The 12,855-nt window shown below is 34.7% G+C and overlaps 1 protein-coding gene across 2 annotated transcripts in view; it reads right to left on the bottom strand.

The window, feature by feature from the left end:
• Window positions 1–12,855, bottom strand: part of ZC3H6 (zinc finger CCCH-type containing 6) — an 80,267-nt gene that overhangs the window by 31,552 nt on the left and 35,860 nt on the right. The window contains exons 6-11 of one of the 2 annotated variants that reach the window (XM_022599041.2): window positions 8,680–8,796; window positions 7,944–8,055; window positions 5,641–5,750; window positions 4,388–4,641; window positions 2,032–2,543; window positions 1,467–1,709 (exon numbers count right to left, since the gene is read on the bottom strand). In XM_022599041.2, the coding sequence (XP_022454749.1) occupies window positions 1,467–1,709; window positions 2,032–2,543; window positions 4,388–4,641; window positions 5,641–5,750; window positions 7,944–8,055; window positions 8,680–8,796 (1,348 nt within the window). The remainder of the gene's footprint in view (window positions 1–1,466; window positions 1,710–2,031; window positions 2,544–4,387; window positions 4,642–5,640; window positions 5,751–7,943; window positions 8,056–8,679; window positions 8,797–12,855) is intronic. The other variant, XM_022599042.3, reaches the window with a different exon arrangement.

The raw sequence follows: 12,855 nt of genomic DNA, 5'->3' as shown, positions 1-12,855 counted from the left end.
TTTTCCTTTGGCTTCCAGGAAGTCTAGAGCTAGACTTGTGATTCACTTTCAGCTGTTGTAGTTATTTTAAATATTTCTGTATAGGAGCTTCACTCCTCATAGAGTTTGGTACTTGATCCAGATAGGTAAGACAATCCAAATCTGATCCAAATAGGTAAGATGCTATTTTATTTTCATTTTCATATCAATGTATTTTATAAGCAGTCTTAAATTCTTTTTGGAATAAGAATGAATATAGAGCAGAAAGAAAGTAGAACAGTAGAGAAAGGTCAATGGAAAGCAGATATTAGACAGAAAATGATAGTTCAGAGGTTTCTATGAGCATTTTATCAAAGGACAAATAAAATTTATAAAGGCGATAAAATTTCTAAATGAACAAAAACACGAAAAACCTAGCTGTTTAAGTTTTCTGTATTCCGAGAAAACAAGCCTCATAAAACATTACCAATTTTATAGTATTATAGTATAAAATTTTATATCATGTAGAAAAGTTTTAATTTTCTTATTTATGAAAACATAAAGCTTTGTTACTTTAAAGAAAGATTACCATTAAAATGGTTGCGTATTAAAATTAGCACCTAAAAGAGTACACATAAATTTTACAGGAATTAACTTATTAGAAATTCCTCATTTCCCTGTCATGCTAAATAAATGAAGAGTTAATAACACCTTATTTGAAAACATAACAATGTTTATATAATAGCTTGTAGCTACCTAGTGTTATCTAGTTTTACATAGTTATTCATAAATTTCATGGGGTTTTGTTTTTTGGCTGCACCTCAAGGTATGCAAAACTTCCCAGACCAGGGATCAAACCCATCTCCCCTGCAGTGGAAGTGCAGTCTCTTAACCACTGGACTGCCAGGGAAGCCCTAAATTTCATGTTTAAGAGTGGCCAAACACATCAATTTTGTAATTCATAAGAAGAACTGGGTGATTTAAAGTTCTCTGCCCTTAACTGAGTTAACTAATTGCTGTACACTTATCAATATCAAAAATACTAAGGGAAACTTAGTGTCCCCACGTAGTCTTTTACATTAAAAATAATATTCCTTAATAACATAGCAGAACCTGAAGTATACAGCCTCTGCCCATGAAAATCTAATAATCAAATAACTTTGAGCTTGAGTTACAGGTTAAAATTCCTGAACTGGAAGGTATCTGGTTCCTGCTCTATTTCTTTTCTTTAAAAAAGAAAAAAGAAAAAAGGCGTAATAGCAAGTCTGCTTGCCCAGGCCTCACACTCCAGCTTCAGTCTCTTTATTGCTTCAAATCAAACCCTTTGCAATTAACTACTAATGCATCAATGGCACTGGAAACTACAATCAATCCCAAGAAGATAGGAGCTATGAGATAAATTGGAAATAGAATAGATAGTTCACAGGAACTCCTTTTTCAAATTTTAACTTATTCAAGACCATTTCAGGAACTGAGTGATCCAAATAGGTAAGATGCTATCATACCACCTGACACACCTTCTTCCTTGCTTGGTGCCCTCTGAGGTTGGGTGCTGCCTGGTTCTTCATCTTCTTGGTATTTCTGAGTAAGTCTAACAAAAAGAGCTCTCTGCACCGCAGGGAGGAGACCTGGTGCATGCAGGGGGCCATGGCCTGTCACATTACTGCTGCTGTCAGACCCACTCCCGCGGGTAGGTGAGTCTTGAACGATAGGAGGCTGATGCTGGGCAAATTCACCATGCCACGTCCCATCTACATACATAACATGGAAAGAGACACTGATTTAGCATAAAACTCCACTAGACAAGTACCACTGTTGAGTTGTAAGAAATTGAGTTACAATAATATCACATTTGATCATCAGATTATTATGTGATTGTAAGCACTTTTCAAGGTTATCTAAAGGTCTACCGTTACAAATATTTGGTTAAATTTAAATCATATTTTAATGTTTCAATTTCATCACATTTTACGTTGCTTTATTTAAAACATGCATTCTTTCCATGCTTTTAAAGAAAAATAGGACTCCAGATATTTTAAATTAGAAATGAGTTATTTCAAAAGGTAAGCTTACCACCAGAGTTATTGGGTGGCTGAAAATTATGTACAGCATGCTGTGAATAGTAATTATCATAAAACTCAGCTGGGTTTTGTAAGGACTCATAATTGGTATTGAGCTGCATTTCACCAGGACTTTGCAGGTGTGATGAACCTGGAGAACAGTGATTCTCTCTAGGTACTTTCATCATGTGTTCTGGAAAGCCAGGGCAATGGTAAGCGCCACTCATATTTGGTGGTGTCAAAGGTGTATCCGGTTGAACAAGTACTCCCGCTTGACTGTGAGGGCCTACAATCCCAGGTGGACCAGGCGGCAAAGGTGGGCTCTGCGGCATTGGTAGACCAGGAGGTCCTGCGCATGGATGATGTCCAGGGGAGCCTGGGTGCATCACAGGACTATTGTGTCCCTGAGACATATTAGGTCCGGGACCTGGACTTGACCCAGAACTATACATATGTTGAGTATGTGGGCTGCTTTCCTGAAATTGTGGTCCTGGTGGTGAGGCACTGTTATAAAATGCTGGTGGCCTGTAGACAAAAGAATAATATTTCTTAGTTCAAAGAAAAGAGGCAAACAAGAATGTTACATTTCTAAATAGATATTGGTTGAATGTTTTACAGTATCAGAAGAGAAAACTATATTTTTAAGAAGCAATTTATTCCATATTATCTATAAGTAGAAACACCAACATATGTGTCTTGCCTTCATTTTAGCACAAGTTTTCTAAATTGCTGCTTACTATCATCTGTTCTAAAACTTAATATTGATGTTTTGAAAAATATAGAAAAATACAAAGATAAGTATGATTCATCTCTAATCCTATCACCCAGAGATAAAATTTTTGATTGGTTCTCTTCTAATCCTTTTTCTAGGCGCACACAGACCTTTTTTTAAAACAAAATTAGAATTATACTACATAAACGTACTGCTTGTATTATAATTTCTAATTGGTTATTGCCTGACATGAAAAGATTTTAGTTTTTGAATGTTGCTCTTCTTTCTGGGCATCTTACTAATTTAATTACAGTTGGGCCTCCATATCGGCAGGTTCTGCATCCACAGATTCAACCAACTGCAGATCGAGAATATTCAGAAGAAAAAAATTGCAAGAAGTTCTGAAAGCAAAACTTGATTTGCTGTACTCCAGCAACTATTTACATAGTATCTACATTGTATTTACAACTATTTACATAACATTTGCATTGTATTAGGTATTACAGATAATCCAGAGATTATTTAAAGTATACGGGAGTATGTATGAAGGTTATACACAAATACTTCACCATTTTAATATAAAGGACTTGAGCATCTGTGGATTTTGGTATCCATGGAGTTCCCGGAACCAATCCTCCTCAGACACCCAGGAACAACTGTACAACTTCTAATAGTTTTGTCAGTGATTCCTTTGGGTTCACTAAGGGAAAATGCCCAAATAATGAGTCTGCCCCACCATTTCTAATCATATCTATTATATCTTTCTCTTTTTGCATTGACTAGGATCTAATCTATAATATTTAGCCAAGCAGTGGACAGACTTGTCTTCTTCTTGACTTTAATAGAAATACTTTTTTTTTTTTTTTGCGGTAAGCAGGCCTCTCACTGTTGTGGCCTCTCCCGTTGCGGAGCACAGGCTCCGGACGCGCAGGCTCAGCGGCCGTGGCTCACGGGCCCAGCCGCTCCGCGGCATGTGGGATCTTCCCGGACCGGGGCACGAACCCGTGTCCCCTGCATCGGCAGGCGGACTCTCAACCACTGCGCCACCAGGGGAGCCCAATAGAAATAGTTTTAATGGCTCATATTAACTGTGATATTTGCTACAGATTTCTTATTCCTCAATTGCTGAGATCTCACTGCTTCCCCGAGTCTTCAGGATTAAAAGAATAATCAACAATGGGACTTAGAGCCCAGGTGCACAGACCCTGGTGGATGGGAAGCAGGACCGGAAAATGCAAACTTGGATGCAGCCTTATCCAGAGGTTTTCCTCTAATAGCCCAAGGAACGACTTCTCTAAAAGAATGAATATGCTGGAGACATATTACCCACTATTTGAAGATGTTATCAGTGACAGTGCTGCCTCATAACAAGGTGGTAGGAATGCCAGTTCCATCCACCTGGCAGTGCCCTTCAGGATTAGTGTGTGGAGAGGTTTCTGAAGCTGTGTTAAGGATTCTGTACAGAAAAGCACTGATGGCATGGCAGGCAGCAGAGGGTGGGGCAAAAAGGAAGTGGGAAGCAGCAGTTAGGGTGCATGCCAGACATCTGCTACCTCTACCTAAGTTTAATTATATGATTGACATGGAATACAAGTTAGTTTCTTAATAAGAATTTTTAGGGGGAAAATGCAGCCATTTTTTGAAAAATTTAACTTACTTCTTCCCAATTTTATGTGCTAAATCCACAGTAGGTTTTACAACTATTTCAAAGAGAGATGGAATTTTCTTGAAATCATCAGAGAGATCTGTCTGAAAATCATCTTCAGGATCAGAAAAGGGAAAATGCTCTGGTGGGGTTGGCAGAAGCCCAACTCCTGGAGGCGGTTTGGGAAGAGGAGTTATGCCACGCTTTCTAAGTTCTTCTAACTCTCTTTCATCTTCATTTGTAGCTTCTTCTTCAGTATTCAACACCTAAAAATAATTGGCAAGGATTACTATTTCAAAACAAGCTTTCTTCCTCACATTTAAAACTGTGAAGACTTGAGTAAACTAGTTTTGTTAATAGAAAAATACAATATTAAAGTTGAAATAGATCAGAGATAGCTAACTACTTTTTTATAAAGAATATGAGGTTCAAAGACGTAAAGGATATTTCTTAAAGTAAATTAGCTTTTTTAGAGGTCAAATTTTGTGGTTACCAAGGTAGTGGGAGGAAGAACTGCATGAAGGTGCTAAAAAGGTACAAACTTCGAGCTATAAGATAAATAAGTACTAGGGATGTAAAGTACAACATGGTAAATGTAATTAACAGTGCTGTATATTATATATAAAAGCTGTTAAGAGAGTAAATCCCAAGAGTTTTCATCACAAGGAAAAAAATCTTTTCTTTAATTTTGTATCTATGTCAGATGATGGATGTTCACTAAACTTACTGTGATCATCATTTCAAGATGTATGTAAGTCAAATCATTATGTTGTATACCTTGAATTTATACAGTGCTGTATGCCAATTATATCTCAGTAAAATTGGAAAATAAATAAACTGCATTTGAACAGAAGCTCAACTGAGAGAAATAAAATTTATGAAGGACTGGTTGAAAAAATTAGGTTTTTTAATGCCAGAACAATGATAAGAACGAAAGATTCTGTTTTTTTTTAAGGTTAAGGCAATTGTATTACTTACTATCATCAATAAGTAAAGGATACTATAACAGGTGCCACTATTGAGCATTTACTATTTACTAGGAGTGGTATGAAGTGTTACATATACATCACATAATTTAATCTTTTAAGAACAAAAGATTCGTAATTCTTAGTCCAATATTCCTGCTTTTCTAACACCTTACATTAATAGAATAAAACATAAACTAACAAGTCCTTGATCTCTCAGCAGAGTTTTATAAACTATGACTTATAAAACATGATTCAAGTCAAATGAATCCGTAATCAACGTGCAAAAATATTACTCACTTTGTCCAAAAGTTTCTTTGTTTCTTTAGTCAGATCATCATGTGAAAATTTACAGTTGTCTCCTTGGTAACATTTTGCTCCACTATGATAGAACTTGCATGGAAATTCATGTAAATAAAAATATTAAGGAATAGACCACGTAAAATCAAACTCTCATATTTTTATACCCAAAAACATAACTGCTGAATCAATGACTTTATTACTATATATTGTACTAAATTTTCTATAATCACACAATTTATTTAATTTTTAATTTTAAGATTAAATATTTTAAATACATGGCAAAACATTCAAAAAATTTTAAGTCTCCTCTACTCTGTTAAAACTAGAAAACATTTTTGAAGAGCTTAACTTTTTTATTTTAAAAAAACTTGACTGTACAAACTATATTACCTGTTATTTTTTTCTGTCAGTGATAGATGTTTATATCTTCTATCATAACAGAGTTAGTAATGTGGGTAATTAACACAGACTTCCTTAGAAAGAGCTTTGGGTCAAGATTTTACAAATCATCTCCCAAATTACCATAATATAAATTATGCCAAAAATTCTGTGCAAAATCTAGATGCCTTCACCACTGATCAAAAGAGTCATGTTAAAGTTTCAATAGTTTGTTGAGAGTACCATGATACTGAAATGTTAAGTATAAATGTTAAGCTTGGATAATTAGCTAATTCCATTAATATTCTTCTTCCTCAATAACCATTTTTTAAATTGAAGTATAGTTAATTTACAATGTTGTGTAAGTTTCAGGTATACAGCAAAGTGATTCAGTTACACATATATGTATCTATTCTTTTTCAAGAAAACAATTTTTTAAAGTAAAAATATTTATGATGGCTATAGCAAATATTATAGTGTAATTTAATTATGTAAACTCTGTTACTTTACTCAATAAAATAAAATATAGAACAAATAAATTTTGTAGCAAGAGCTCATATCTATGAAGAAAATAAAGGGGTCTGATATGTCAAATATCCCAAAAATGAAAACTACAGGCTAAAATCTTACTTAAAATTTTAGAGACAAACTTCTAAAGAAAATATTAAATCTATAAGTATAGTGAAAAATACACCATTTTCAGGTAGTGTATGTTCTGGAAATTTCTGGGTAGTTTTAGGAAATTTATTATTGTAATCATCACATTGATAAGGTCAAGAGAGAAAAATCATGTGATCATCTTAGCAGATACAAAAGGCAACTGATAAAATTCAAGATCTTTTTTTGATATTAAAAACTGTTAGTAAAATAAGGATATACATACTTAACTTGAGTTTTAAAAATAATCAATCTTAAAACTACAGCCAAAGCAAAAGGGCATTATCTTCGAAACATGTATTATGCTGCCACAATCACTATTATTTAACATTTTTCTGGAAGTACAGACAATACAGTTGAAATTGTCATGCCACAGATGGCATGACTATGGAGAAAAACATAAGAATAGATGGAAAGCTTTAAGAAACAGTTCAGTAAGGTATCTGGTTTCTAAAGAAGTACGTCAAATCTGAAAAAAAATTTTATTTGATTGAATAAGACAAATTTATCATAACATTTTGATAAAGAAAAAAGGAGTATTTGCCCTAGTAAATATCAAATATAATATTACAGAGGGGAATGGTCAAAGGGCACAATGTGTAACAGTAGTATAGAAGCAGAATTATGCACAGAGGAAAATTTAGAATATGGTTAAGGTGATCTTTTAAATCTGTGAAGAGGGGACAATGAGCTAACCATTTGGAAAAAAATAAGGTCCTTACTGAAGGACAGTATACATATATATTTTTTTTTTAAAGGACCATATATAGTGAAATGCCATAGGGGTAGAGGTAGGAATACAACTGAAATGTATAGATTTCCAAAGGGAGAAGTAGGGAAGAATATATAGTGCTTATCATTAGGTGGTAAGATTTGATAAGACTTTGATTTAATAATTTCCAACAATGACAATTTATTACTTATGAACCTAAGTAAATAATCATTTAGTCACAGAATAAATATGTTGCGAACTACTCCTTCAGGAAGCACAGTCTCTTGAAATACTTATAAGCTGAGTATATTAAATATGAAGTATATTTATTTCATAGATTTTTTTTCCAAAGGGAAGTTATTTCGTTTCCCTAAAGGAAAAAATTCAGTTTGCCCTTTTGAAGTGCAAAGGCTGATTAGACCTGGTTTATATAACGTGCTATTTTAAATTTAAAACCAAACTAGGCTTTCTGGGTTGTACTTATGATTTTTAAAGTCTCACTGATGCTTGAAAACTACAATATTTTGGTTAACATGTTTTTAATAAAGGATATTATGCATATAAATGCAGTTCTCTCCTTTGGTACAATATCCTTGTAAATAAAATTTGCAGATCTCTTTTCTCTTCTCCAACTCTGCATCATGATCAAATTTACATTGATCTCCCTGTTCACAAAAAAAGAAAAGAAGAAAGAGGAAAAAGAAGTAACCACTGAATTGAATTTTCTCCATGGTGTTTCATGGTAGAACTATGGTCATATCTCCAGTCTTTAAATAATGAGCTAATAATAATTCAAACAGTCCTTAGAATTCTTGCCCAAGACAGTGGATGTGGCTCTTTGCAGAGAGCCAGCACAGTCAGCATGACCTCAGAGGATACTGCCTGGCTCCACCAGCACTCACCATTTCTAGCTGAGCTACTCCGGGGACTTATTTAACCTCCTGGCTTGGCCATGTTAAAAATGAGGATAATAACAGTGACTACAATTCACTGTGTCACTGTAAAGATTAAAACATTTAATATTAGTAATCTACTTTGAACAGTACTTGCCATACAGTCAGCATCATGTGTTTGTTAAATAAAATCTCATGTCAACAAGTTATATTACTGCCCCAGAATATAATTAAATGAGTTCTGATATACAGTATTCAATGCAAGATACATTTTGAAGAACCAGTTTTATTACAACTATATGAGAAATGAAAAAACTAACCGCCCCCTAAAATGACTTTACATTTTAAAGATTATTTCGGAAGTTAAAATGATTTATGATGCCCCTATAAATTTACCTTAATACATCTCCCTTCCAGAAAGTATTTACAGATTTGTTTTCCTTTATGTTCCACTGTGTGCTGATTAATAAATTCCTGAGTCATAACCTTCCATTTTTTCCCTGGTTTACTATACTGCAAGAAAAAAAATTATTTAAATAAAACATATGAAGTAGTAAAAAGGTATTAAAATTTATAGTCAAATGAATCTAGAAAGCAGTATACATTGATTATTAAAAGTAGTGAAGACTGGACATTCTGATGCTATTCATTTACCTGGAGAGAGATATGCTTCTAGAAAAGTGCTTATTGCTATACTAGTAGTTGCAAAGAACCCTATTTCTAATTTAATGAGGACATACAACTATGTTTTTCAAAATAAAATTATGAAAATCTTGAAAATTAACAATAATACTTTGGCAAAGGTACAATAGAATATTTACTCTCATGTACTGTTGATGGAAGACGTAAAATATCCATACTGTTTGACACAAAATTTGTACTTTTCAGGATTATTCTGAAGGAATTATCAGGAAGGCACACAAAGAGTTATTCACAAAAATAACTACTGCAGAATCACTTACAAGTAAAACCAACAAACAAAACAAAATCTAGAAATACTGTACCCATCCAAAACTAGGAGACAAGTCAAACACATTATGATACATTTAGGTGGTAGAATATTATACTGTCATTAAAAAATCATGGGATGGAAAGACAATTTGGGGACATAAGAAAATGTTCACAATACCTTACCAAGTGAAAATGTGACCCCAGTTTATAATAATAAAGACAAAGAAAAAGACTAGAAGAATATACCCCTACCTTTAACAGTGTATGTCTCTAGATATACCTCTAAAAAATTATAGATTGCTTGCGTGTGTGGTTATTTTGTACTTTCTATAGGAAAAAAATGGAGGATGTATTACGTTTAACTTTTAAATTAAGAAAATTAAGAAAAATTAGTATGTGGTAGAAAATCTCACAGCCCTACCTGTTTTTCTTAGTTCTTCTCCTCAGTCTCCTATTCAACTTTTGCTACAAGTATAAGAGGGTGGAGTAGCAAGAGAGTATGATGCTTAGCCAAGCTAAGGACTTCCACTCATGAGTGCTATAAAATATCACCGTTTTTCAGGCTCTTAGCATGCACAGTGCCTTGAACATCGAGGAGCTTAATAACTATTGATATTTGCTCTTCTGATTTGATACCAGTTTTCCCTTTTCCCTCAATTTGTTAGAAGATGGAGAACAAAGCACAATCTACTGAAAACAGGAAACTGCCTCACAGCAAACACTTAAGGAAATAGATGGCTAAACTTAAATCTGATCCTCAGCACTCCCAACTGATGAAATATATATTTTACTAGAAGAATTCTGAAAAAAAGTATAAGAATACCAGGAAAATAGATAATCTTTGAGGTTCTTTTAAAAATATATATATATATATATACCCAAATTGCCCAAGGAAAACGCAAAGAAACTGCTTATACTCTACTCTGATAGGATCATTTAAAATGTCTTAAATCTATGTAAATTTTACTTACAAACATTTTCTATTTCTAGGCTCACTTAGAACAGGTAGATAGAAATGACCAGTTCACATATGCCTTCTGTACAAGGAATTGTGGCTGTAATAAAATAGGCAGCCAAAGAGAGTGCATTGTGCAAAGTCAATGAGCCAACTTGAGGAATATAACTCTGAAATTAAAAATATTAGGTAATCACCTTCCCCCCGAAAAAAACGCTGAAAAAATGTACCAAGTTGTACCTATGTTTCATTAATAACTCACTCTTTCTGTCTATGTTACTTTCTAAAGATACACCTCGTTGTCTTAACGGAGGATCACGGGGGGCTGTTTTTTTCCAGTTTAGTTCTGTTTAAACAAGTAGCAAGTATTGCACTACCCATAACTATGGGAAAACTGACTATAATCAAGGTATTCTAGAAAATCTAAAGCAACTTGAACAAAATTTCAGGATAAAATAAAGTGCCTGGAAGATCTTTTAAGCTTGAGCCTACAGAAGAACCACAAATGTCCTCTACCCTTTTTTAAAATTTTTAATTTAATTTTTATTTTATATAGGAGTATAGCTGATTCACAATGTTGTGTTGTCCTCTATCCTTAAGATCTTTTATGAGCTATAAGAGCTGGAAGAATGACAGAAGTAATCTAGTTCATCACCCTTACTGGACAAATATGAAAACTGAAGATTAGTGAAGTTAGTGACTTGCCAAAGGTTACGTTTCATGTTAGGAGAATCAAGATAGAACTCTTTGCACTATATCACACTGTTTCAAAGAAAACACAATTCAAGAAAGAGGGAGAAGGAATTCCCTGGTGGTCCAGGGTTAGGACTCTGCGCTTCTACCGCAGGGGGGCATGGGTTTGATCCCTGGCCAGGGAACTAGGATCCCGCAAGCTGTGCGGTGTGGCCAGAAAAAGAAAAAGAAAGAAAGAAAGAAAGAGAGAGAAGGAAAAGACAGAGAAAGGGAGGGAAAAACCAAACTACCCACTTGGTGATTTTAAAATTTATTTACTCTAGAGGATGTATTATATTGGTATAGGGAACAAGAGCATAAAAGATTTTTTAAATATACTAAAAGGAGGAGGAAATTAAAAGATCTACTGGGAAAAGAATATGTATTTATAAAAAAAATTTAATAGCTACTATAAAGACTAAAAAATTTTAGGAGTTTTATGGCCAAAAGACTGAATAAGGCTTTAAAATCCATCAAAAGTTTGCATGTTCTGTGACTATACTTGAGTTTTCAAGAAAATTAGTGTGGACATGCAGGTATTCCTAAATTTATCTGGCCTTTGGAGGATCTTATACTCCTTGAAAAGGCAAGGGTAAAAATGGATCTATGTTGGCCACTCCAAGTATGTTCACTCTACCCTGGATGGGCCTCCGCCAAAGCACTCCTGAACATGAGCTGCTTCCTTGGACTCTGACACGCTCCTGCTTGCTTCTGGAACCGTAAGAAGAAATCTCTCATGAGAGCCAATAAACTGACATAGTGTTAATAACACATTTTAATCTTGATAAAGAAAGGAAACGTATTCTAAATCTGATAAATGTAAAAGAAAGAATTTATTCTGATTTTCTACTACATGATAAAGAAATCTTTTAGTTGCAGCCCAGATCTGCAAACATCTAAAATGTTAGTGCTTGAAGAGGCCATTAGAATTAATACTGTACTCTAATTTTACAGTTCGAGCAAACTGAAGCTCAGAGATAGGCAGTAACATGATCAACGCCACACTTTCTTGGAAGCTAATATTTTTTCACATATAGGGTATAAGTACTGAATATAGAAGAAGACTTACTTAGAAAACATTCACATTAATTTCATCTAGTGAAAGCAGCACATCCTAGACATCTACACGTGTCTAGAAAGATGGACAGGCAGGTTATAGTCACCCAGAAATTCTAAGTTTGTTTCCATGGAGCGGTGAGTTAAGAGTAAATGTTAGTAGGTGTGTAGGAAAAAGAGTTCATGGTCATACATTTTGAAAATGATGGGTTGAACAAAGTAAAACAGACTTCTTTATGCCTAACCTGCTCAGAGTGTTTAATACATTAATGTTGACCGAGAATCCCCAAGAGTAGCGTAGCATGTGCTGGGTTTCACAAATTCATTTGGGCCCAAACTTCTTTTTTCTGTTAACAACTCCCTAAGTAGTACATTAATGAGTACATATTAAGAAATCTTTGCCCATTATCTTTAAACCCAGAAATGAGAAAACTGAGCATTTTCCAATTACAATATGTTACTATCCCTTTTCTTTTTAATTTTTAAAAAAATTTTGCCCGCATTGGGTCTTTGCTGCTGTGCACAGGCTTTCTCTAGTTGTGGTGAGCGGGGGCTACTCTTCGTTGTGGTGCGCGGGCTTCTCATCGCAGTGGCTTCTCTTGTTGCGGAGCACAGGCTCTAGGCGCGTGGGCTTCAGTAGTTGTGGCACGTGGGCTCAGTAGTTGTGGCGTACGGGCTTAGTTCCTCCGCGGCATGTGGGATCTTCCCAGACCAGGGCTCGAACCCGTGCCCCTGCATTGGCAGGCAGATTCTTAGCTACTGCACCACCAGGGAAGCCCCTACTATCCCTTTTCTATCAATCAAGGTTGCAGCTACTGATAACCCACCCTTGCTCTGTACAATTCAATCAAATCTTACTGGAACAGTGGCAGAATACA

Source organism: Delphinapterus leucas, chromosome 13 (assembly GCF_059928025.1).
Source record: "Delphinapterus leucas isolate spDelLeu-1000000601 "Yukka" chromosome 13, BTC_Dleu_Yukka2, whole genome shotgun sequence".
Lineage (NCBI taxonomy): Eukaryota > Metazoa > Chordata > Mammalia > Artiodactyla > Monodontidae > Delphinapterus > Delphinapterus leucas.
This window is presented reverse-complemented; position numbering and strand designations above follow the sequence as displayed.